General features: G+C 39.0%; 1 protein-coding gene across 2 annotated transcripts; it reads right to left on the bottom strand.

The window, feature by feature from the left end:
* Positions 1-112: 112 nt before the first annotated feature.
* On the bottom strand, positions 113-27,588 carry LOC134620504 (N-chimaerin). Of its 2 annotated transcripts, none has more exons than XM_063466693.1 (15): positions 27,519-27,588; positions 27,092-27,183; positions 23,112-23,150; positions 22,939-22,994; positions 18,003-18,034; positions 17,733-17,846; positions 12,320-12,446; positions 10,745-10,906; positions 6,040-6,117; positions 5,303-5,387; positions 4,705-4,878; positions 3,997-4,074; positions 3,775-3,912; positions 2,649-2,754; positions 113-2,541 (listed from the first exon to the last, which is right to left on the bottom strand). In XM_063466693.1, exons 2-15 carry the CDS (start codon positions 27,108-27,110, stop codon positions 2,370-2,372), a joined length of 1,380 nt encoding a protein of 459 aa, XP_063322763.1. In that variant the 5' UTR covers positions 27,111-27,183; positions 27,519-27,588; the 3' UTR covers positions 113-2,369. The 2 variants fall into 2 exon arrangements, with proteins under 2 accessions (XP_063322763.1, XP_063322764.1); XM_063466694.1 differs by lacking the exon at positions 27,519-27,588 and adding an exon at positions 27,331-27,501.
* Positions 27,589-27,845: the final 257 nt, after the last annotated feature.

Below are 27,845 nucleotides of genomic sequence, written 5' to 3'. Positions count from 1 at the left end.
ACTCAGACCAAACTTGGCCTTAAATCACCTTTCTTCCCCATTCTGGTGCTCAGTTTGAACTTCAGCAGGTCTTCTTGGACACATCCATACTCAAATGGATTAAAACACAAAATTCAGACGACCAACTTAAAGTCATATTTAATAATTTAACTTCACCATGCATAAACCATATAGAAAATACTTTACAGCAATGACAATAAAAAAAAAACAAAAACAAAAAAACCCAACACATTTTAATCATGATGCTAAAAAAGCAGCCGTCACAGATCACTGAAGGGTCACAAGTTTTCATCAGGTTAGTCTGATAAGAGTTAGTCTATGGTTAGACAATGTAAATAAAGAAAATAGATAACATGAAAACATAATCCATTAGAAAAATGCTGATGTTATTTTTATGTTACATCAATTTGATTTACACCCAGCAACTGTCCTTGCTTTACCAAAAAAGAAACCAAACCAAAAAAAGCCCAAAAAGTCTTCAAGCCGGGTGGGTCTTCACTACTCAGTGAACCCCCCGACAAAAATGGGGGTAGGAATGAGTAAAGGTGAGTTGTAGCAGGTGGGGGTACATGCAGAAAGCCTTCATTTTACACCTCCACCCTTTCAAATGGCACTAGTTTAACAACAAATAAAAAAAGCATGGAAAATACAGACGATTTCTATCATGGACACTGCTTTCATGGCATCAAAACATTACAGCAAACTCAAAAACCTCTGTAATTTGTCACCTGCTCTAGGGAAAAATCTCATCTTCACTGCAGAAGGCAGACGTTAAGATATGAAATACAGACTGGCCTTTGGGCTTGTAATTATCATCACTTCCTCCAGTTTCACAGTTAGATTAAGTGGCATCAACACAAGTGACAGATGCATGACTTCCAAACATGTTTACAGAAGGAGAGGCAAAGCACCAATGCAAAGCAATTGGGATTCGATTTGATATTAAAACTTGCCCAATTATCCCACTCAGGCCAATAACAGAGATGGGCCTTGAAATTATCAGTGTGCTTCATTTTGTTGAATTACAGTCGGGCGAGTGATGATGAATTTCAATTAGTATTTTCATCGCAAAAATCTCCTTCATAACGAAACACTGCTTAATTACAGCACCGCTTTATACAAATGACAAACCAAAGCAAAAACATCAGAAAGTACTGGCCTCACGTATTTGCGTTTCAAGTCAAACGAGGGTGTCCCTCCCCTCGGCATCTGCCACTACAGCAAAGTATGACGGCTAAAGCTGCCTGACAACTACTGGTAAACACTGTGTGTTCATGTCTGACAGATGGTCTGGCACAGTATTTCTTGCTCTATGTTTATAAGTTGTGTCAGAAGCAAAATTTTCACAGGAACTGGAAAAACGCTTCCTTTAAATAGACTCTCGCTGAATTTTAAGTGTCATTTCCTGTCAGGTTTTCAACGCGCGGCAAGTGAAGAAGTGAGAGAATGAAGGATTGTTAATTTGCCGCTCCGCCCGCTTCATCGCCGGGTGCAATTACACATCATCACACCATAAAAAAAAAGAAAAAAGAAAAAAAAAAGAAAGAAGAAGAAGGCGGTTTGAGGTTGCTGTGTGGTTATAATTCAGCGACAGGGCAAAAGGTAGAGCTGTGAAGCAAAACCAAAGCAAAAGAAGAGGAAGGAAAAAAGAAAGGCCATAGGTCCAAATCACTTTAGTTCCATTTGGAGGAATGAGTATGCGCCAAACGTGAGCGATACACTTTTTCCACTTATTCATTCATTCATCCGGCTGTCTACTGTTAGGAAGCCAGTGCTGCTGCTTCTTCTCTTCAAGAGGATCAAATGGGACACATTGACACTAAGAAAACAAGAAAACTTACCAGGACTTACCAGGAGTTTCAATGATAAACACTAACCAAGCTAACATTTTCAATACAGTCATGTTTTTCCACAATCCAAAATGTCAAGGCATCCTTGTAGGAAGGAATGACAAGAACGTAAAGATAGATGGTGCAGTGTTTCTACCACACATTGTTAATTCTCTCGCTGATACAGGGTGTTTCTAATACCAACTCATAGAGACAAAGTAGAGCTCGTTGACTTCATGTTTTGCTCCTATTTTCATTAAAATTTAGGGAAATGCTGGGTCCTTCCATCCACTTCTTCACTCAAAGCTGCTGTGTCTCAAGATAGATTTTGTTAAATTGCTTTCATGAAGACAGACACTTCCTTCATTTCTCGATTTATCCAACCATCACAATAGCAGGTAGTATATTTTTTAATCCTCTCTAGCGAGACACAAGTATCTTGCATGTTTCTCCTTCATTTTCTCATTAGAAGCCACCTTTTTTATCTTTAAAAGCATTCAAGTGTCATCCCCAGTCTCTCTTTTTATCTCCTCTTGGACCTCAGAACAACACATCTTCATTGGTAATGAGACTTTCCACCACAAGTCTCTGATATCGGATATCGTTGAGTGCCGTCATGGCGTCCAGCTCGGGCGCCCTCATAAGCGTTGGGCCAAAGACGATGCCTAAATTCTCGCTAGTCATGAGATTCTCCTTCTCATATTGTGTCACTCTGAATGAAAAAAGAGACCAATTTATATAATATGTAAAAACAACAGCCAAATAATAATGGAGATACCAAAGAAATAAGTAAAACAACTGCTCGTGTGTGTGTCTGACCTCTTGAGGTGACCCATGAGGTATCGCAGCGTCTCGCAGTGAGCTGGTGGCAGCAGCTTCAAGGCCTCATGGAGGGCCTCCAGTCGTTTCTCTGGGTCTGTTATTTCTGCAACACACACACATGAAAATATTGAGATAGTGCATCTATACAAATGATAGGTTTAGCCTCCAGGTCAATATTTTGAATAGCCACTAGAGGGCCAAAAATAAGTCTGATTATGTAGAAGTCTTTCAAAAAAAAAGAAAAAAAGAAAAAACAAAAGACCTCAAGTCTCATTTGATTTAACAATATTTTCCAAATGAGTTTATGACCTTTGTCACAAGTTTTAAGTGTTATTTTAATAAAATTCTATGGTAATTTACCACATTTGATCTAAAATAAAAAATAAAGCAAGCTATGACTTCGAGTATGTGTAATTTACAATTTTTTTTTAATTTTGGGGCCCACTATGTAGAGATTTTGGCCATAAAAATAAAAATATTAAATAATAAATATCAGGTCCGTGATGAAAGTATTTTTAGCCAGCATTTTTCATACAAGTGTGGTTTAATTTAGGTACCTTTAAAGTAATTTCTGTACAAGAAACAGCCCGAACAGACATAGACTTCTGTTAAGGAGGGTAATACATACTCTTTGGGTGAAGTATAAGCAAACCAACCATACCTACGTACATTATCACCTCCCCAAAAACCAAGATGGCATAGTTCCATAAACTTTAACAACCAATGGTGGCTGCGTCCATCTTCTATTTAACAGTCTGTTTTCAGGAGTTCTAACTAAGGTTTTATTGAATCTGTTTAAATTTTTACAGTTATTTCAGAAACCTAAATTTCTCCAATAAGAAGCTTAGAAGTCTCATGAGAGTGAATACTGGCGTGTCTAAACCGCCTTCATTTGGCTAACATCGGTTAAAAATGTAACCATACAATTTTAACTGATGTTAACCAGGGGTATTCAATTAAAATTTAAAATGGATCCAGACTGAGAGTTGCCTCTTGGTGACCTACAAAAGAGAGGGTTGTCTAGGACTCCTTTTGTTGCTTATTTCCCTATATTTTGCTGGGAACAAGTCATCTTTGAGTTTTAAGGTAAATTGTGGTTAAAAGGCTGAACGTTAAGACCTACTTGCAGCTTCTATGAAGCGTGGGTAGGCATCATACGTGATGAGGGGTATGGGCAGCTCTCTGAAGTACAGTTTGAGGGCTCCAGTGATGATGTTGATGTCCTCGTAAGCATTTGAGGATATGTCTGCTTTCTCTCCGTCTGTGGAGGAACAATCGTGCGCATGACATTTCATTTATTTGGCAAGAGAACCTGCTTATGGAACATTGGGGGGGTGACACTTACCTCTATCAAAGGCCAGTTTGACGTCTTCAATCAGCTCGCTGAAGCCTGATATTCTGTATAAACCTTCTGACTGAAGACCTGGAAGGTTTAAATCATACCAATATTAATTTGATGACTACGATAAGCTTAAATTCTACATAACCAACTAAAAAAAAATTCAGTGTACAGCCTCTCAGATGAGAATGCTTTCTATTTATGTCTTAAAGAAATGATAAAATTGATGTTTCTTTCCTGCTATTAGCAAATACAACTGAAATGGATGCAAAAATGATTATTAAACACACACAAACACAACATATGTGAAGGCAGAAGGAAGAAATAAAGCGTGGGGTGAAGACTTCGACTGTCTCTCTCGCTCCAGTCAAGTTCAATCATTTCAAGTCTTTATTGATTTCACGTATTAGTTTCACTCAAGTCGTCAATAAAATGCTGTCTGCGGCAGCTCTCTTGAGGGGAAAACTGTCACTCTCCACACACGCACACACACACACCTACATTCACAGATGAAGCTGCCTGCGTACATCTTTTTAGCATTGAGTGGGTGGGCTGACACACACAAAGGCAATCGCATCTTGCGTATGAACGCCAGCCTCGTGGGCGTTCTCCTTTCCTCCCCCCACTTCTCTTAACCTTGCTGCAAACAATACTTAAAAGCCTTTTTCTGTTATATAATCTCTGAGTCACACATACGCGCTCTCTTTCTCTCACCTCTGGCCTCAATTTCCTGTATACACATGTCAACCACCATGGGCCTCTTGGTGTTGTGGGCTTTGACCAGCGTTGTCAGGTCACAGCTGTACACCTTCTTGACGTGCCGAAGGTCTGGCTGGCAGTCGTTGGGTACGACTTTGGAGCACTGCTTATGGACGTTCAACCCACAATCTGACAAAGAAACCCAGAATTTTGTTTTACGTCACTTTATGTCCATTTTCAGACATCTCTGTTTTGTTTTGTTTTTTATTTTACTTGTGATGATCCTTAAGAGTCATTGCTAGACTGCATGGTGAAAGTTGCTTTTAAATGTAGGCGTTGCAGAAGCCCAGTTCAATCACCCACACACGCAGTAGTGATCACACTGACAGCTTGTTCTTTGGCACCCAAGCCAGTCTTTTAACATTTTAAAATCCATGAAACAGCGCAGATGAGTCAACAACAGTGAAAGTGATTAACTTTAGCCTGCTCTCCTACTTTCGAGTCATGCTTTAAGACAGAAAGTACGAGTGAAAGAAGCGGAAACGGAATCATGATTGGAAGAGGAAAATTACTTTATGGCGAGAAGGAATGCGTTTGTTTGTTTGTGACTTACCTGCACATTTCACTCCCTGAGCGATGAGACCCCACATGAAGTTGGCACAGTACTCACACCAGTGGGGACCCCTGAATGTATGAACCTGGTTAAATAGGCATAAAAAAGACAAACTGATGTGTTTAAATGTTATATTTGCCACAATAATTATTAAACAGCAGCAGATTGGGTCAGAGAAAAAAAAAGTGAAACACATCAGTCAAAATAGCCAATAATTGTATATTTGAGAGAAAAAGGTGGGAAAATTATTCATATGATCCAGACTGGGTCAAGTAATACCTGAATACCAGCAGCAACCTTTATTAGAGACTGACAAAAGACTGATGGAGACACAATAGGAGTGCTGAAAGGTGCTCAGAGACAAATTATAGTGAGAGCAGAGTTTTAATCTGCTCATTTATTGCACAAATTGGCTCTGTATAATGAAATGCTAATAACCTCCATCACATCGCAGTACTCTTTGTGTGTCTGTGTGTGTCTGTCCACATTTCTCTTGAGCTCGGGACACTGTGGCTCTGTTGCGCCTCTCACTAATAATACAAAAAAATCATTATACAGGAATCTAAAAGTAAACAAAGGCTGAAAACATGAAGAGTGTGTGTGTGTGTCTGTGTGTGTTTCTTAACACTCTAAGCTTTCTATGGTGAATTTGAATAAGTCCCCACGAGCTGAATCAGCGATCCTGGCAGCACACTCACACACATAAATAGGATTGGGGGAGCAAAGGAGCGTCTCACCTTGAAGTTGTGGACCTTCTCATACTTGGGCGCCAAGTCGCTCTCCCTCAGGGTGGCCCGCCGCACCAGTGATGTGAGCTGTGAAAGGGCAAAAGATCGGATTGGATGCCAGAAAGTGGAAGCAGGGGAGGTGGGTTTGGAGGGGGCTGTTGCCCGGTTGGCTGCAGCACTGGGGTCCGAGGAGCCCGCGGAGAGTGGCAAGGACGGAATTGAACCAGCGCTGGCATTCAAGGCGAGCGCGGCAGTAAACAAAGAGCCCTTCTGACTTATTTCCTTCTCGCCTCGCCTGCGTGACTTCTTTTTACCCCTCCTAACAACATACGACTCTTGGCTCGGCATTGTGGGATCAACAGAGAAAAAGAAAAAATAATATAAAAGAAAACAAAGTTCAAATCCCACTGATTAAAACAATAAACCAAACAGCCTGCTGAAAAATGTAATTGTTCTCAAAGGTTGCTTTAAAAAACAAATAAATAATATAAGAAAAAAAAATCCCAGAACAATTAATAAAGTTAAAAAAAAAATAGCAAAACAACTATCCTTAAATCATCTCACAGCTCCATCTGACAACAACAACCCAAACCGAGGAGCCAGCATGGGACCAATCCTGCTGTCTTAGAACCACAAAGATCAACCAATCAGATTAGCGCTGCATACTGATGGAGTTAAATGGTGCAATTCCAGTTCATTAAAAAAAACAAAACAGAAAAAGCCAGGCAGGCAACAAGAATTCTGTCCTGAAAACTTCAGTGAATAAAACTCAATAAATCTCCACTCCTTGGAAGGTGTTTGTGAAATCCTGATGCGACAGAATTCCTGTGTCTCGCTCCCGTGTAGGTGAGCACGTCAACCCACATGGCTCTGTATATGTGTGTATGTGTGTGTTAATCCGCTTTCCTCATCCTCTACACCAGGCAGAAACAGCGCTTGGGAGGGAGGGAGGCGGAGAGAGCCAGAAGAGGAGGAGGAAGGTGGGGGCAGTAAGCTGAGCTACGGTGCAGCAATGGATGAATTTAACAGGTCACAATGAGAGGGGAAGGAGCCAATCAGGATGCTGCATTTTCTTGTTGTTCGTCACCAATTCTGCCACCTCAGTTGTCCCAGGAGAGACGGCGAAAAGGAGGGAGAACGAGCTGAGAAACAATATGTTGTTTCATTCATTCCTTCACATTTTTTCTTCCTCTTTGTTTCCCCCCCGTTTTTCTTTGTCATTCCACCTGCAGCAGCTTGCCGCTTTTCCACTAAAAGCTTCCAGTATTTATGACAACTAGGAGCTGCTGTATCTGCCTTATACACCCGGCGGTAACAGATATACACAAACCTTGTGTCCTCGTGTTGCTCTTGGGTTGCATCCATTGTCTCATGCCACATAAGGAACATTATATAAGAGCAGTTTAGTCTGGACTTAAGTGCACTTTAGAAGACGTCCCTTGTTAAGTACTGCCTCTGGGAAGGGGGATGTTTTCTCTTTTTCGACTTGTTTTTGGGCAAAGAATATGTAAGATTTACAAGCTGTGTGTTTTCTATGGTCCCACAGATAGATATAACCAAAGAAACGTGTGGATTTTTTAATCACAATTAAATCCAATTAAAACAAGCTGCCACACATCCAACTTCATTAATCCTCAGCTTATACACACAACGCAGTGAATATGTATGACTGATCATGGATATTTAATGACTGTTGTCACTGTGCTGAATGCAGCGGGGTGCAGGTTGGCTCACAAAAGAGCACCTTGATCACGGTCAGATGCAAAAAGGGCTAAAAAAAGACAGAAAAGGAAGAAGCATAACAGCTGTAGATAAAATCTGCAGAGCTAAAAATCACCGGATATCACTGAGTTTTTCTATCATTTTCTCAGGTAGACCAAAAAGTGCAATCTTATTTTTCTGCTACATTTCACCTCACCGTCCAGTGATTTCAATCTGATAACAAGGCTTTAACAGTTAATGTTTAAAAACGCACGACTGAATCGCCCTCAAAGGCACAGTAAAACGGAGTTTAACCCCCGTAACTAAAGGTGATTAGCTGCATGAAAAAAAATACGAATTTCCTTCTTGTGTTTGTTGTCCCCACAGAGAGCTGCCTCTGGTCTCAATGTCACTGGCGTACTGCGTTGTCTGCAAATCCATTCAATTATGAAGGCACACACGTACACAGGACCACCCCCATCATACACACACACACACACACACAGTGATGTATGAGGTGCAGTGCAGGTGGTCATGCACTGCAGGTCACATAAGGCCTCATGAGGCTGAGCAGTGGTTTAGCAGATAAACATACTGCACTGTGGGTGTTAGTGTGTGTGGAAACTGGATTATATTATTGTGTGTATATGTTTGTGTGTGTATGCAGGGGTCTTGGGGGTTTTGTAGTATAAGCCTGAATGCAGATGCATGCACTCATCAGCGCAAACTCATAGTTGCAGAACTGAAATTTGCATTAGAAGTTGCTCAGTCATTAGCATCCAAGAAACCTTGCATCTTCCTATTTAAAAAAAAAAAGGAAAAAAAAAAGAAAAAGAAAAAACCTACACCTACAGGAAAAAAGTTTCCCCTCAGTCCCTGCTTTAACACTCTAATTAATTCACATCTGAATGAAAATTAATGAGCCGACAACAAACTTGATTCCTGTATACTTCGTAGCTTCTGGGAGATAGCAGGTTTCTGCAGGCAAACCGCTGTTATGTAATTTTACTGCAGAGCCCTTGGCTGGAGGCCATCTCTCCTCTGCATCCATCCTCCGCCTCCTTCTTCTTTTTCTTCACCTTCTTTCTCCATGTTCCTCAACTCTCATCCTTCTATCCTGCTGCTGCATTTACACCAACTTTCCTCTGCTCATTTGAATTCTCTACGTGGTCTCTTTACATTTAAAGAACTAATCTTTTTAGATATATGTGTTTATCATTTATACTTTTTGATGGTATATACGCTCACATTAGGCATTATGAATGTTATTACCTCTAGTAACACAGGTAAGGTTCAGAGACTTTAAGAAATTACATAATACCTCATACTGCTCACAGTATAAATCCAGTATGAACTGAACTTTCACTTGTTAAACTGAAACAGAAATGTAGAACTTTTTATTACCATGTTGTATACACTGTTACCAAAAGTGGTTAAATCGCTTGGAAAAACACGCCCTATTGATGGTCTGCTGCACTTTTTTAAAGTCTTGAACAAAATTCTGTTGGAGATACAAATTTTGGCGACCATTATGTTGCGTTCAGGTGACGTACGCTGAACATGCTACTTGAAACGGACACATATGGAGAACGTAACACTGCACAGCCAAAGAATTGGGATTTACAATTTTTTTCTTAACACATATCGATGTTAATAATCGCAATCTGTGTGATGATTATCCATCAAAGTTTTGTTCACATTGGCCGAACCTGATAAAGAGGTGATGGGATTCATACAGACAAGTATACACACGTAAGCTACAATCATTATAAAAAGACTCAGTAGTGCCAACTTTTACCTTGAAAATCCTTAAACATTTTGAACTTCAGTAACTTTTTCTCCTTCTTTTAGAGTTGGTGAAACTGCTTATTTTTGATTAGCTTAAAACTAGTTTGTGGGTTAACTGGTTAAGCCTCTTAGAAAAGGTAAACTTTCACAGAATATTTCTCCACTAGATGCTTCTAAGGACCTTTGAAAGAAGGCAACATTTTACCTCTCATCTGAAAAGGTCTTTATCAACAGGAAAAAGCTGTACAACTTATTAAAATACATTTACACACCCAAAATTTATGCCTTCCTTCACATTTTCCAAAGCTGTCAGGCAGATCGGATTGAAGTATTTTGCAGGGCGGAATTTGGCCACTGTGCCCTATGTTTGACATCCATGTACTAGAGGATTGTTGCATTGCTTGGACCAGCCTAAAGTAACAGATTTACATTAATGCAGCGCTTTAGTGTAATTAACAGTAATTAATTAAGTCGTGTTATCTGAAACCAAAGTCTGTGATACTTTTCAAAAGTCTTAATTCAGTATTTAGAGGTGCGTGAAACAAAATTCTGTCACAAATACAAATTTTGGTGAATAAATGATAATCACTGCATGTATGACCATGCTTGTGAAAAGTTTAGTTCAGATTGGACGACCCGTTAACGAGGAGATAGGGTACATACAGTCATGTATAAATTATGCTTATAAGCCAGCAAATAACCAAAATATATAAATTTCTTTTTTTTTCCATTTTTAGTTATCCCAACTGTCTGGGCTTCACAGTGTAGACTCCAATGTCCTCATCCTTCGCCACTCCTCTGATTAAAAAGAAAAAAACTAGGACTCATCTCAGTGACTGTAAACTTCAGCCAACATTTCTTATTCAATCCCCCCGCCAAGGCCTTCAGGTCAGTTGCCAGGAACACATGTTTTTAAGAAGCATCTTCCAGAGTGTCTACACAAGATCCTTCTTAAAAACCCACATTTCGACATTTCTTGTAGGAAGTGATAAGCCTGGAAAATATTGACTTGTATTCGTTGTGATTACAGATTAACGTTTATCATTCTTATTATTCACCCTCTAAAGCTCTAAAGTACAGATCCTCTGAATGATCTATTCAAAGGTTTTGGACAAGTCTGAACCATAATTATGAAGTCAAACTTGGTGCATCTTACAGCAGATAAATGACATCACCCTCGGCTGCTCATAGGATATACGATATCTAGATCACTGATTGTCCTCACCCTTTCCTCTGTGTTGCGGTCATCTTTGGCTGGAGTCGGTCCGTCAGGTTCCTCCTGGCTGTGAGGCAGGTGTTTTTTTAGGGTGGGCTCCTGGTTCAGAGTGGTGTAGCCCACATGCTCATAGATAGGGTTTATGGTCATCTTAGCGATGTACTCTGCTGCCTGAAAAGAGAATTAAAGCCCTGTAAATTCAATCTGGGAAACTGTTGCCTTGTCTTTATATCTCTGGAGGCAGCAGACAATTTTGTTTTGGCTTCCAGGGAATAAAGTCTTGCCACTTACCTACAGATTTGGCCACGTTTTTAGATTTATAGACTTCTTCCAACTTATGTTTAGGTAGTTTATAGGAAGTTCAGTGTTTCTGTGTCCCCTAAAACCTTACATTTTTACTGTTAATTTTTATTTAGCTGGCCCACAACCATAACTAATAATGTTCTTCATTATCCATGTTTTGTGTCCTGAGACACTTTTTTTTATAGTTGAAATAAGCAATATTTCAAACATATACATAATGGGACTTCTGTCTTCTGAAAGAGATTTGAATTCTGTTCATCTGGATGTAGAATTTTCAGTGGGAGAAACATTTTGTCAATCATCTAAGTGATTCCTTCATGATGACTGCAGGTTTCCTCAACCCTATAAAACAGTACATTTGCATAATGACTGAAACTAGCGCTACTAACTAACAATGGGCCGTCAGATCAGTTTCATGATCGTTGATATGCAAATTCTCATGATCACTGATCAATGACCATGAGTTCCATTCACAGAGAGTTGGGAAATGGCTGCAATCACAGCATTTTAAAATGATGAAAGATATACTTATAGGCCCCCTCCTTGATTCAGAGATGGTGTTTCCCTTTTCACGGAAACGGCCTCCTTGACTCCCCACTCAAACTAACGTTTCTCCCTGTCCAGAATGTGTACAACTTCATCACTGAAAGACTGGCCACTGGTCTCTAGTTGGAAACAGACTGCAGACTCGTGGCCTAATGAGACAGCTCTTCTGGACTGTGCCATCTGCTTAGCTAGAGGTTATTTGATTTAACTGTCAATGTGATGGTCATTACAATTTGCATATCAATGTATCAATGATCATAAAACTGACCTGACGGCCCATTGTTAGTCAGTGTTTACTAGTTGCTAATTTGGGTCATTATGCAAATATACCATTTATTAGGTTGGGTTGGTCAAGGTTGTTCAGTTGAGACTGAATAAGACAGTTGAATGAATAATGACATGTTTTTCCCACTCACAATACATCCAGATGAACAGAGTCAGCTTTCTGGGATTTCTTTACCAGGATGATTGAGCATGCATCAAGGCATTTCAATTTTCCTTCTGTCTTTGTGACTTTAAGGAATTTAAGTGTTTACATGATCATGAAAGTGAATAAATGTGTGTCAAACTGACTGATTTACACCTGTCAAAGACAGTAAAACTTTCTTGAGAAATGTTGCCATTCTGACAAATACCCATCCATAATTCATACTGAGGCTTTTATGTCTCTCTGCTGAACAGGACTGCTATAAATAAGGAAAGCAGGAGGAAGGACAGATCAATGCAAAAACGCACCTTTGTCTCGATATAGAGTGTGATGAGGCCATCCGTGACGAGGTCATGGATGGACTCAAACCTTTTTTCCCCAACAAAGTGTTTCCCGTCATGGTAGAGACGGAAGTTTCTTGTCTGGTTCCCAAACCTGCAGAGAAAAGAAATGAGCAAATTCTGTTATTCGGTATTTTGAAAGTCAAAATTTATGTTAAATCTTTTCCTTGATTTTTTTTCAATGAATGCATCCTCAGGGTCTGACTCAAACCTTGACAAATTTTGATAAGAGAGGGCCTATAAAATAGCAATAACCTTGTATCTGCCAGTCTTTGTAAGTCAAGGGTCAAAAACTGAGGTTATCTGCAAAACATGTTGTTACTCTCTCCAATTTAAAATCCTGTAGCTTTGCTTTCTGCTAAAACGGAGCCAGAAAAGAGTGGCACAAACTCTAATCGACACACAGACTTTGAACTGGGCCACCACACTTGCGCTGTTATTTCTTCCTCAGCGGATCACAATGAGATTAAAGCAGCACTGTTAAATCATTAACCCAAAATCCAACCTTTCCTTTTTCTACCACCCAGACTGGGACTCAAGTTTATGAAAGGGTATTTATGGAAGGTAATTATAACCACAGGGGTAAGGAGGGACAGTAAATGACTGAGAACAGCTGCGCAGGTGGAAAAAAAAAAAAAAAAAATGACACGGCTATGAATAGACCGAACTGACCCAAAACTAAATTCAAATTAAGCCATGCACCCATTTAAAAGTGTGACACCTACTCTGAGAAAATGATAGCTCACAGTCAAGTAAAACCAACAGCGAAGTGTGGGCAGCGGGGTAAACAGACAGAAAACCAGAAACAAGCCCTACTGTTAACAGGCTTACTCTCACTCTTTCACAAGCCTTGCTGTGAGGAAACATGTGCACGTAAAGTTGAGCTCCTCTGAGCTGTTTAAAGGTTGACTGCAGAGATAAATCCTCACACCTTACAGCACCTGAACACAATTAGACAAGCTTTAAAAAGCAGCATGCACTGTCACACAAATGTGTGCTTGTACAGACAGAGAGGTGTAGCCTTGGTAGTTAATATCATATTCTGTGGCTGTATTTCTTCTCACTCTGGCACTGGATACTGTATCAATATAGTTGATACTATGCTTTGAGATGGGAATAGGGCATATTTGTTGTGATTTGTTCATTTCTGAGCCATATTGGGTTAAAGACCAGACAGACAATGAGGCAGATAAGGGGGAAAGGCCTTGAAAACACTGTCACAACATATATATCAAAATGTAAATATTTGATCATAATACACTAGTTCTATCGTGGATATTTTATAGCTATAAATATTGTGTATGGCTACCCAAGAACTGCAGATGGCTAATAGCTAGTAGCTAAACTTTGTATAAACATAGAGCTAAGGCAGTCAAATGATGGAAGTTTTGAGGTTACAGCTTTTTCTTTCAGTAAATTTGATCATGTAGAGATTCTTGTTGGTACTAGAGCTATGATTTATGTATCACACTGCAATTGTGTCCCTTTGCATATTTGCCTATAGAGAGGGGTTTTTTCAACCAATGCAACTGTGCTCACATACAGTCCATAAAATTAAACCATGAACCATAAAATATCTCCTTTATGGTTCATTTTATACTCCATCCATCCATTCTCTTCTATTATCCAATTCAGGGCCAGCATTTCTTGGATGGTGGGAGGAAGCTGGGGTTCCCTCCCAAATCATGAGAATATATTTTTTTAAATTTTCAAATGCAAAACATTCCTTTTGGGTGTATACAGAAATGTGCTTAAACTTTTGTGCTTTCAATTACAGGCTATTGTGACACCTCCAGCTCTACAGTCACAGTTCCCTGGTATTGTAAAACCGTGCCTGAGATGTGAGGAGCTGATCTGATTGAGATACTAAGGGATGCTTATATGGTAGCCATGCCTTAAAGCAAGCTTCTGATGTGGTGTTTTGTACCCTAAACAGGTCATAGTTTTCAGCATGGCCATCATGTTAAATTAAAGAAAGCATGAAACCCGTCACGGAACCCATAAACTATCAGGAAGTTGATTACTGAGATCACAGATCAAGAGAGAAGTAGGGTTGTTTTCTCATGGACTATATCCTGCTGATTATCAAAGAAAATGCAGGTTTAAAGCACCTTCACATTAGTTTAAACTAGTGCTGTCAAAATTAACGCGTTAACGCAAATTAATCTGCCATCACGGTCAACGCGATTAACAGTTTTAACGCAATTAACGCATCTCGAGTGCATAATGACTCGAAATCCCTGAAATGTTTCTGTCAACGAATTTCGGGCAGTTTGTCCAAGTAGAGGCACCTTCGCACATGCGCAAATGGGCAGTTGATCTGGTAGTGACGGGCAGTTGAACCAAGCAACTCAATATGGAAAATGATAAACGCACATTGGCCCTTTCGATGGGAAATTTGAGTATTAAAAAAATAACAAGACGGAACAGTCGACCGACAAAGTATTATGCACATTGTGCAAGAAGGAATTTTCTTTTCACCGAAGCACTTCCAGCTTAAAATATCACATTGACGTGAAGCATACGTTAGTCGGGGATGCTGCTAGGACCTTGGCTAACGCGTCACCCAGCTTGCGACAAACCACTCATGGAGCATCGGAGACTGAGTAAGTCTACCTCGGAAATATTGACTGACACAATTGCCAAGTGGATTGCAACAAACTGCAGACCTCTTAATATCGTTGAGAACACGCGCTTTACAAAGCTTTGGTTCCTCGTTTCAAGAACTTGAAGTGCCTCCCCGAGAGTGACAGAGAGAGTGGATAAATGTTTACAGAGTTTTTTGTTAACATGAATGTTTAAGATGTTCAATAAACATGTTAAGTGCATATATTTTCCCTTTTTTCTCGGGTCTGTTTGCTCATGCAAAATGAAATGTGATTAATATTGAATAAAAATGAATGATATTTAATCATGATTAATCAAAATGAATCCACAGTAACCCTGTGACGAATCAGATTAAACATTTTAATTGTTTGACAACACTAATATATATTATATATATATATATTACACTAATATTATATATTAGTGTATGTTGAAGAAAACTATTCAAATTCTCTTTGAACTTAAGCATACATTTTTTGTGTTTATACTGCATTTACTTCATTATATTGCATAAATGTCAGTTACAAGCTTAAATATAAAGTTGAAAAAATTTTATTGCAACCAGGTTACTGATCAAGTAATTGCGATTAATCGCAATTAATTACAGAAAATTGTGTGATTAACTAGTTAATTTGTTTTAATCTATTGACAGCACTAGTTTAAACCTTTCAAAACCAAAAGCTGCAGCCATGTTTCTTATACAGTCATGTTTCTGTCAGATTTCTACATTTAGCTGTTACCTTGCTATTCAATTCTATCCAGTCTTTAAGTCTGATGTCATTAGCTGTGTCTGGGCCCAAACTACGCTGCAGGTCCCAAAGTCAAACAATCACTGCAGCATCACTGAGAGTTGAGAAACTGTCTAAATTCTTTCATCTGTAATAAAATGATCAGTGTGGCTGCTCTACCAGGTTTAACAATTAAGTTTAACATCCAGGCATCCACAAAAATAGAATTTATGAAATTTAACGGAGTTAGAAGTTACCAGGGAGTTAGCTTGCTAGTTTCCATCTAAATATAATATAGCATGTTCTGACTGAGAGAAAATTAAAACGTACAGCTCTGCTATCACTTCCAACATAAATGGAGACAGAAAACTAAACAGCAGTGACTTTTGCAGGGCTACTGAAATTGGGCTAGCTGGTATGTGCTAGCTAATGATGTGCTACATGATCGCTACCGACACACCTATGTTAGCATAATATAAACAGTGAAGCTGGAGGACGAACGCTAATTTTTTTCCACTCGATAGACGTTAATGTGAGGGTTCCCGATGGTTAGGGACAAATGCAATCGCATGGCAGGATGTTGTAGAAGGACCAAACTTCAGTCAGGAGAACAAGTGAGATAATCCATCCACAATACAAGGTTAGTCATTAATATACTGCTGCATGGGCTGGGCTGTAGTTACATCGTAAGGGTTTAAAAACTGAGCTTTAAAATGATTAGCGGTAATAAAAACCAAAAGAGGCCGACAGTTAGGGGTGGGCGATATAAACGATATACGATAGAAACGATATAGATTTGGCCAACGATAGAGATTTTGACTATATCGCTCTATCGCGATAGCGCATGTTGATGATGTCATCAAGGTGCGCCTGTTTTGGTCGAAAGTATTGCAGCGGCTACAACCATTATCACCTGTAAATTATGTTCTCCTGACTGAAGTTTGGCCCTTGTATATTATCCTGCTATGCGATTGCATTTGTCCCTAACCACCAGAATCCCTCATGTTAACTTTTATCGAGTGGAAAAAAAGTTGCCGTTCATCCTCCAGCTTCACTGTGCTAATGTTATGCTAACATAGCTGTGTCGCTAGCAATCACGTAGCACAACATTATATACCAGGTAGTCCAACTTCAGTAACCCTGCAAACGCCACTGCTGTTTAGTTTTCTGTCTTCATTTATGTCGGAAGTGATAGCAGAGCTGTACGTTTTAATTAGTTTCAAAAATCTCTCAGTCAGAGCACGGTATGAAATGTTTAGGTATAAACTAGCGAGCTAACTTCCTGTTAACTTCTAACTCCGTTAAATTTAATAACTTCTGTTTTCGTGGATGCCTGGATGTTAAACTTAATTGTTACACCCGATAAAGCAGCAACACTGATGATTTAATTAAAGATGAAAGAATTTAGACTGTTTTTAACTCTCAGTGTTCGTTTGACTTTGGGACCTGAAGAGGACGGAGTTTTGGACCCAGATTACTCCTCACTACGGCAGCCGTAATGCTCTGACAATCCATCAAGGAGTCCATCAGCAGGCTTACCAAAGTTGTACTAAAACATTTTTTAACAGATTTCTACACGCCAAAATCGGTTCAAGGTCAGTGAGCACAACCAGAATTCATACATAAGGCACACTCTCGATTTTTGAGAAAATTAAAGGATCTTAAGTGTGCCTTATAGTGTGGAAAATACGTTATACAGAAGAAAAGAATATATCGTGATATATATCGTTACCGCACATGCTTCAAATTATATCGCGATATGAATTTTAGGCCATATCGCCCAGCCCTACCGACAGTGATCACTGACTGTTTTTAGGGGCTTGTAGATTAAATAAAACAAGATGCAAAGCATTAAAACATGTTAAAAACACAACAGCCTTATTAAACGCAGAGTAGTTTGGGCCCGGAAGCAGGATCCATCACGTCATCACTTAAAGACCGGATTCAATGCTCTTACTCCAGAATGCTCTTCTCGGTTTTTTTGAAAAATCTAGTGCTGCCAATAAGCTCACGTTTGTTCTCGCTGTCTCCCCAAACTAGCATACCTTAGAGCCAGTGTGTAAGTGCCCGGCTGCCTCTGACTCTCTCTGATGAGGTAGCTGCCCTCTGCCTGACTCAGTAACTGGTCAGCCTCTTCTCTTGAGATCATCCCATGGAACCTGGATGCAAAAATAGCAAAATGTAAGCTTATTTGATAAACTGAAGAATCTAATGAAGAAAAATTCACATACCAATTGAAAATAATCCTCATTGTTTGTAATGTAATGACACAAAGTGCTTAACACAATCTACTACTACAGAGAAAGCCAACTTACTCTCTGCCATAGTATTTAGGTCGGTTTTCCACCTGTAGGGGAGAGAAATGGTGATTGTTAAATAAACAAAACATTAAAATAATCTCACAATACAGTGTGTAAAATGCTTTAACACTACACAAGTTGTGTGCTCTTGCTCAAAGAGCATGCAACATTTTCAGCATTGGAATGTAAGCCTCACTTAACACTCAGCGTGTGTGTGTGTGTATGAGTGAGAGTTCGTGAGTGTGTGGGCATCAAGAATATTGCATGAGTCAGATAAAAAGCAGAACATCGTGTTATTCTCAGCAAAACTGCTGTTGAGCCAATAAATCAGCAAGGGCCTAACAAACAATGGTGAATATTAAGTTAAATGCTCTATGTGTGTGTGTGTGTGTGTGTGTGGGAAAAAGAAACTCAAACACCATAACATGCAGATAAGGAGCAATCAGGGAATGGAAATCGAGCTCTTGTACATGGAGTCATGATGGAAACAAGCTTTTATTTTTAGAAGAAATTGGAGCACAAACTAAATGCCTACTGACTCTAATGCAAAAGTGGTCAAGCTGGTAAAATCCCAAGGGGGGGGGGCAGAATTAGTCTAGCTGTTGAGGAGAGAGGAGACATGCGATCTCTGCTGTCTGCCATGCACGTGCACCTCTGGACAGCGTCCAAATCTGCTCTGAGGCCTGTCAGTAAACCATGCATGCAATGGACATACTGTTGAGTGCAAGCTTGGGGGGAAAAGATGCAAAAAGAAGCTCATCTTCAGTCTTTTCAAAGTTTTTGAATGAAATGATGAAATAAAAGGACACAGAGGGAAATGGAAAGATTTTTTTCACAATGTGTCAGACAGAGCGTGGAAGCAAACACATAAAATTAAAAAAAGTGGATCTGAATATATGTCGGTACCAGCGTTTACAGAGGCCAAGAAAAAAGCTAAATAAAGATACTGCATAGTTTGTCCACCAGAGGGCACTCTACAACTTACCGACACGTTTGGAACACCACAAACACAAAAACTAGCTGATGTGAACAGAGTCAGGCAAAAATAAATAAAAAATAAATAACAAATGTTAGGGAAATATGTTTATGTTGTGTGTGCCTGAAAGGAAACTTAAAAAAATTTTTTTAGCCAAAATATCAGATTTTTCACTAAATATTGGTGTCGGTGTCAGTATCAGTCTTAAAAACCATTTATTGGTCGGCTCTACTTCGAGCTGGGCTTAGGCTCACCTCTGTTAAAACTCTTCATGCAAATCTAACCAGAGCATTTTGAGTATTTCTGCTAATAGGCAAACTGAACGAAGGTAGTAATGATGTCACTAAATGTAGCTAAAGTTATGTATTTGCAAGTTGTATGTAGGCCACTCTGTGAGCCAAAGGTTCAGGCTTCGCTATACACTTTTCTACTCTTGGATATCTGTGTGGTATCACTAAAAAGGGGATGGGACTAATATGGTCAGCACAGGCACACATATTTGCCTGTGAGCACAGAAGTCACACCCACCAATCTTCTGTTTAAAAGGGGCAACCAATCAGAACAAAGCTGGCCCAAAGGGACAAGGAAGGGTCTTAAAACGGCTCATTTCAGAAAAATGTGAATTGAGGGTCACCAAGGCCCAATTTAAGATTCCAACAATAAACATATGGAGATGGGAATTACCACAATAGATAACCTTTAAGAAAGAAAAGATTAAATATTACAGCAAAATTATACTTTATGGTCACAATATGACATTTCTCTTCACAATTTATGTGGTCAAATCACCTTATAATTTTTTTAATTTATAGCAAAAATAATTACCTTCCTCACACTCAGAATGTGAGGAAGGTAACTGACAATAATACATGAGCAAAAACCAAGAGTAATTATGCTTCATGGAAAAGAAGTGATAAAAGATCAGCAAGACCAAACATCATCGTCATTTGAAACAACTGCTAACTTAACCCTTCAGTTAATATCAAGAGGAAAGCAGCTTTAACATGAAATCAATACTGAATGATTAGAATATCAGTTATTGCACAGATGAGTACATTTTAAACTATTATGTGAACCAACTTCTGTAGAAAGTCTGAATTCGCTGAACCATGCCAGAAAATTTTAAACCGTGATCACAGATTTACTGACAATCTTTGAACTGTTCAGCCTATCCACATATTAAGTTTCTGATACTATATTTCAGAAACATGTGACTAGTAAATGTTTGTGATTATTATATGACCTTTTTCCTTCAGAGAGGTGTTGATATGTTTTGTCCACTCAAAGAACCTGGTCAAGAACAGAGTTTTTCATGTCACTACTCTTCCCTCTGTGCCCTTTAAAGCAAAGTCAAATCAATAAACCTACAAATGTTTTCAACACCAAGTCACTTAAATGCACTGCAGGCTGTGTTTGCTTTTTTAATGTTGTGTAATTTGATTGCACTGCTTTAAAAATGTTATTGCCATAGCAGTAACACAGCGTAACCTCCGGTCCTCCAGCTAAAGGACACACACACACTCTCTTGTCTCCTTTGCACCACTCTTATGCGCCACAAATTGCACCAAAAGTACCAGCAGCAGATAAATGCTTATTGGTGCATCATTAAATCACATACGGCTGCACACCCAGGAGACAAAGTGGGGCTGCTGGTGTGTGTGTGTGTGTGTGGGGGGGGGTCTGCTTGCTTCAACTAGGTCAGCGGTGACTACCAAACCAAGGCCAGGGCATCAGACACAACAGCTGCTCATTTTGCATACACACACACACAAACTACTCCACCACTAAGACATAAACACACTTCAGTTTGCTGTAATAATTAAATAAAGCTGTTACAAGTGAATTCGTTTGTGGGAATAACTGGATATTTCCTTACTACTTTAACAAATGAAGCACCAAGCCTGCATTTTCAGAGGATGAGGATCAGCTGGAACACGACGCTAAGAGGTTTTTTCATGTCCTTTGTGTAGCTCTGGATTAGTGTAGCGTGTGACCTTTAGCACAACATCATTTCTGATCTCTCCCATCTATCCTGTTATGCCTGTTCCTCTGCTAACGAAGCAGAACAGCTTTGAGTACAGCAGGGACAGAGTGTGAAAAATCCTGTTAGATTGCCCTAATAATACCAAAGCTAAACATAATAAGGGCATGATATAGTGCCAGCACTATAAGACACACATCTTTAGATTAAAGACAGCTTGACAAATGTCGCCCCTGAAAACAACTGAGAGGTGAAGTGCGGCAGAAAAAAACACAATCAGCCTTGGTACAAGCCGAGTCAGCAGTCTCTTTGAGGAGACAAACATGCTTACTCCAGACTTGATCTACACCAATAAGGTTTCTGTTGTTGGTTATTATCACACTCAACTGTCATTAAAACCAAGAACAGAAACTATGCTGATGCTAGAGATTCAGGGTAAAGGGGTCTCAAACTTATAGCTGAAATCCTTTGCACGATTTCAGTAGATTTCACTTGAAAAATCCATGATGGCACATGCCCATACTCTCTAAAACTCTTAACAGAACAGCAGATTCTTACCAAAGCATGGAAAGAAGCAGTTTTCTGAAGTAAGAGCAAGTACAACAAGTACACATGTAGACTTCATCACCCGCTTCACATGCTATATACACGCAGAACCACTAGATGTCACGCTGGAGCTCAGCTGCTTCCAGTGGACTGCAGCTCATTGCTAAATTCCCCCCAGGTGTCCTGAGAGCCAAAGTCTGGCCCCATAATTAAGCCCATGTAGTATGTCATTTATCGGAAGCCTGTTTCAGTTAAGTGCTATCGCATCAGCTGCATGAAGAACACCACTACAACTAGAGCAACATATATCCAACACTCACATTGTAGCATACACTGAACTTGACTAGATTTGTTGTGATAGCAGGTCAGAGGGCAAGCATGAAATGAAGTATTCCCAGAAGTTCTCAAATAAATTCATAAATATTACTATATCTATAGTGTATGACAAAAAATAATCCAGGCATGGACTGTAACTTTACCTGTCTACTGTCGTGGCACTGTCCAGCTTGCAGCAGGTCACTATTGCAAAACAATGATTACAGTAACCAGCTGCAGACCAGAATAGTGGGGTCAGAGACCGTACGACTATGTGACAAAAGACTCAGGAGGCGCAGATAAACAATCATCAAGGAGCTCCACAAAAGCGAATCCGTCAGTGCGGTAGCAGAAAAATACAAGACAGGAAGGGATATGGATAGCACAAAGTACTGGGATTTAATATACATGGATGGTCTGCCCAAGTAAAGTCTATGTGTAGGAAACACTGTCCCAACATCACGATACGGGTCTGTCCGCGCTCTGTTTCACCATGTTTGTGTATCTACTCTGTGGCACTTAGAATATATGCACAGATATGCAGAAACAGACACACAAACGCAGAAAAGAGTAAAGTTTTTTTTTCTTTTGGTGAACTGGCTGAACGTTTAGTTTAGAATTTAGTTAGTGCCCCTACCTGACTCATTTTTGTGTTCTTTATAAACTTTGGGGGTGACCAACATGCTAACATGGACACAATGCTGGACCACTTACCAAAACAAGCACAGGGAATGTATTTAAATAGTTATCAAATAGTTTTCTGCTGCTATATTAACATTCAAAATCTCACTTGCAGAAACCTTAACTTTTAAAGAAGCAAAGGTTTATCCAGATAAAGGGATTGAGAAACATCACCACAAAATACTGCAAGTGAAAAATGCAATAAAATTAACAACTATGCTCCAAGTGTGACAGTTTTGTTGAGCTGACCGTGGAAAACATGTTAGAGAAGAAAAACTATTTTTGCATTTGAAGACTAGTTCAATGAGGATAAGAATTTGAGCAAAGCCTCCTGTGTATCTAGTAGATCTATTAATGTTTTTTCACTGCAACATCACACAGATAAAAAGCGGATTTCAAAATATGAGACGTGCTAGAATTTGCTGGCTGATAATAAGGACATGTGCTCTCACCTCAGAGGTGCAGGTGACTCTGCGTGGGTGAGGTGCCTCCTGCTGGAGCTGATACACTGTGACGCAAAACAAGCCATGTTATAAAATCATGAAACAATCATTGAAAACAAAGAGGACAAAATATTTAGATATGTTTGAAAAAACAAACAAACAAAAGGTATATTGATACTTACAGTAGGATTTCCACACTGGTGGCCTGTATTCATCATGATCTGAGGACACAGAAAGCTCTCATTTAATTCCTTTGAAGCAGCACCCCCATGTGGAGAAAACATGACAGTGACGCAACAGCTCTGTGTCTAAATTTTAATTTTAATCCATTAAACATACGACTGCATCAGAATGCGGATGTATTGATCAATTCATTATCTCTTTGACATTAGACCAGCGTAAAGAAAGGGGAAGCTTAACGTACAGACAAAAATCAAATGTTTTACAATCACATCAGGGAAGAGCATTATGATTTTAGGGCACTCACATGAATTTCACAGCTAAGCCTTGAAACTGCTGAAGCAAACAAGCCAAACAAACACAGAAATCTACGCTCCAACACTGACAGCATGACTGCTTTATTTTCTAGTCTGTATGCAATTACCTTGGGACATCAGATTGATGGATTAAGTTTCTTTCCACAGCAGAAACCACACAGAGCATAAATGGCGACTAAGTGGCTTAATGAATAAATCTACTCCGTGGAGCATAAAATGCTGTGAAAGATTCATTTATACCGTGGTTGCTTTTAAATGAGCTGTGCAGTGTTTATCTTTGTTACCCTCACACTAGCTTTTACTGTCAGCTTCCCTCCCTTCCTCAGGCCGTGTGAAATTAATTGTAGATGGATATCAACATCGTGGCAGGGTTCCCCTGTAGTTTTATTCGGTTGTAACAGACCATAAACAACACTGACAGTAGTATTAGCGAATGTGATTAAAACCGAAACACTTTTGGCCCCAGGCGCTGGTGTGGAGTCTGGGTGAACTATTGTGGAGCTGCTGAGCATTTCTACTCAAAGACACCCATTGTGGCGCCTGTAAAATCCCAAGGTACACATTTAAATTCTGCACTTTACATCTATTGCATGTGTTGTTGCTGCAATGACCTTAATTTCCAACAGAAATGAGATTTAACACTTCCACTTGTACTGGGACAAAGTGAGTCTCATTACATAAGCGTGACAAAGGCGTCATTGGTCACTACGACATGCTGTTTACTTGTTCCTTTATGTGCCGTAAAGCATAAAACAGGTTGTTAAAGAGGAATCAGTCACGTAGTCGCAATGAATGATGTCTTGCTTTTTGGTACTTCATTATACTGCAGTTTCTATTTGCTTTGTTTATATCTTATTCTGCTCTGAGTTTGGCATTTTGTGCGTATTCACAGCACTGAGCAAAAGTTTTCAGTTACTCCTCATCTTTTCATCTGGTTCTCCAGGATTTCTGAAGCTTTTTCAAAGTTTTCCTTTGGACACTGGCTGCTTCTTCACTCATTTTCAGTCCTGTCCTTGTGTCTGACTTGAGTTAGCCTATAAAAACATCCTCGCATACACCGAGGTGAAAAGATGCAGGAAGAAGAAAATCTTACGAACCTACACTTTCTACAAATAAATATTTTATAAGGTTATTTACTGTAGCAGAATGCCTATATGCATACATGTAAATGTACCTATACATTTACACATAAGCACAAAAACATACAGACAACTCAAAAGCAAGACAAACAAAATAAGCATAGCAATTTTGAACTGAGTTACTGGCCATTGTATACAAATCATTAAAGATACAGCTCATCTGACTCAAGCTGTGAAAAGTGAGATGTGATTTATAAATTGTCATGTTCACAGTGCTATGTAAAGCTTGTTTTTGATGATTCCATAGTTAGTAATGCTTAAATTAGCTAGCTTTGTTTCAAAGCACTCTGAGAAAAGTAGTTTTCTCGTTTGCTCAGCAAAACTGTCTTATATCAAATAACTTCTGCAGTATAGCAGATAATATTCCACATATTGCTTTGAACAGTCAATTAGATTGTATGTACAAAAAGAGTGGAAACAAACATATCAAAAATATAGTATGTGAAAATAATTAAGAAATCCTACACTGAACATCTGAAAAACTAAATTAAAATACTTAAAATACCTATTTTGTGTCACATATATACAGTTATAGCTGCTACAGAGTTTCAAATTATGAGGTCAGTATGTGTACAGTAATCCCTGTGAGCCAAAGGCTCAGGCTTTGGACTGCTCTGAACACAGTGTTTGAGCTTTTCGGCTGATGTGTGATGTCAGCGAGAGGAGATACCTGCTGTTTTTGAACAACAGCCAATAAGCAGAAAGTTGGCTTAAAGTGGAGAGTTTTAGATAGCTGTTCAGGGCCTGTGTGAAGGCAAATTATAAGATAAATGAAGCTTATTTTAAACAGTAGACCATGCAAAGCTACTTTAGTAGAATCCAAGACCAAAAATTTGAAACTGGAAATCAGCACAAAAGGTCCTCTTTAACCCAGGCCTCGAAAATATATTTTTGTCAGCATCTGGCCAATTCAAAAATGTATTTCGTCTTCCATCTTCTTTGCATGGGTAAAACTAACAGTCCGCTTCCTGTCCTTGTGTACAGAGGCCACTCTACAAGCCTTATCTATTCAACACTTGTCGTCTCGGTATCCTGTCTTCAAAATAACTCCAAATCCTCCCCGGGCAATCGTCTCACCCTCCTTTTCTTGAGGCAACACAGGCTCAAAGATACACAAACTAACAAGAACCCAGACAAAACACACGGACTGTTCACACTCCCGGCATCTGCAACAACAAATGGGCACTTTTCCTCCTTCATAACACACGTAAGAAACACTTGGCCCTTTGCTACATTCAGAAAATAAGGGTTACAGTAAATTGCCTCATATATTTACATTAAAAAAGCAAACTTTAAAATACAATGGGTTGCTAAAGATTAAACACTTATGACCTCTTAACAAAGTCACATTTCAAATACGAGCTGTAAGCGGATTGTCTGATGTCCTGATATCTATATATATATATATATATCTATATATATATATATATATATATATATATATCTCTATCTATCTATCTATCTATATATATATATATATATATATATATATATATATATATATATATATATATATATATATATATATATATATATATATATATATATATATATATATATATATATCTATCTATCTATCTATCTATATATATATATATATATATATATATATATATATATAAAACCACTGAACAATGACTTTTACTTTTGAAGGAAATTTTACTTATAACGAGAATACATATCTACACTGATTCAATTCAATTCAATTTTATTTATATAGTTCCAAATCACAACAACAGTCGCCTCAACGCTGATGCATTGCTATTTTGCTAAGTAAAGGATCTGGATTAACAAACCATTGTTCTTACAGGTGCAGCAGGTGGCGACCCATTGTGCTTTTCTACTTGTGTCCTGTCCTTTTATTATATCTTCTCCTATTTTCTCCACCTTTCTTTTCTTTTTTTTTTGCTGCCTGTCAGATTTCACATATTTATATTGCACATATTCTGTGAGTTATAATAAAAATGAACACATAAAAAGAAAAAAAGAAAATGAGAAAGACGAACATGAGGAGCCTACAGAGAATTTACAGAGCTTGTCTTGGAAAAGCAAAATATATTTGGCACAACAGTGCATTCAGATCATACTTTTGATTGCAAAAGCTGGTAGACAGTACATCTTGTCAAAAAACAAACAAACCCAAAAAACCAAACCATAATTAAAAACAAAGTGTCCTGGAGTCCATAAGAGATGCTATAAAGAATTATAACTACAAACTGAACCACTTATGGCTATGATATCATTAATATACTATCTATATTTAGAGCTAGCATTCACATCTAGACTGTTTATTACCGGTACCAGGAGCACATCAGCAATAATGCAATACTAGTTTTCCTTATTTAAAAGATCTGGATTTTTCTTCATTAAATCATGTCTACTATTTGAAACTTCTGTGAATACGACCACTGGCCTCTTTTCATTTTTAAACAACAGATTAGAAGTTAATCATAAACAAATTAACACACCATTCTTAAATCCATAAGACATTCCAGGGACAATCGTGTACTGTGAGATGCTGCTTACCAAAGACATTTAGGGCCATCTTGATTCTAAGATAATAATGATGATGAACAATTAGGCAGCAGATCCAAATTTCCACCCTCTCAGTTTAAATCCTGAAAGAGAAGAGGACACAAGCGGAACAAGGTGAGAGCAGCCGCAGCTGGAGGTGAGCTACCCGGGTCAGAGTAAAACCAGCTGAGTAATCAGCCACAATAACTGATAACCACGGTATATAAGAAAGCTAACGTTAGCGGATTCACTTTAGTTGGTAGGCTGTCCTGGAGGATAAGGCGGCGCTGGTGGACCCTTTTCTTTTAAAGTTACACTGTGAAGAAAAAGCATTTGCTTCGTAGTAAAATAAAAGTGCAACAAACACGGCTCCCAACAATGTGAGAACACACGCTGGTTTTAGTAGCCTAAAGGTTAGCCAATAAGACGTGGTACTCACATCCCCATTCTACATTATAGTCGCCATCTTGCTGGGTCACGTGATCAGTCTCACCCTCTCTCCCTCTCGCTTTCTCTCTCTCTGTCGCGCTCTCGCTCTCTCGTAACTATGGCAACAGACCTCGCTGATGCTGCTTCGTGGCAAAGAAAGACGTCGTCAATGTGGGGCTGAGGTTTTTTTTTTCGCCTCGTAGAATTAGTATTTGCTTTTATTGGTTGTCGTGGAATGCGACAAGTGCAATGAAAAGGTGAAAGAGAAAACCGACCACAAGAATGTCGGTGAGCTTGTTCAACCAGTTTATAAAGCTTTCGTGAGCAGTACCTATGG

Source organism: Pelmatolapia mariae, linkage group LG23, assembly GCF_036321145.2.
Source record: "Pelmatolapia mariae isolate MD_Pm_ZW linkage group LG23, Pm_UMD_F_2, whole genome shotgun sequence".
NCBI classification, from domain to species: Eukaryota; Metazoa; Chordata; class Actinopteri; order Cichliformes; family Cichlidae; genus Pelmatolapia; species Pelmatolapia mariae.
Note: the sequence above shows the minus strand (reverse complement) of the source record. Positions and strands in the feature narration are given on the sequence as shown.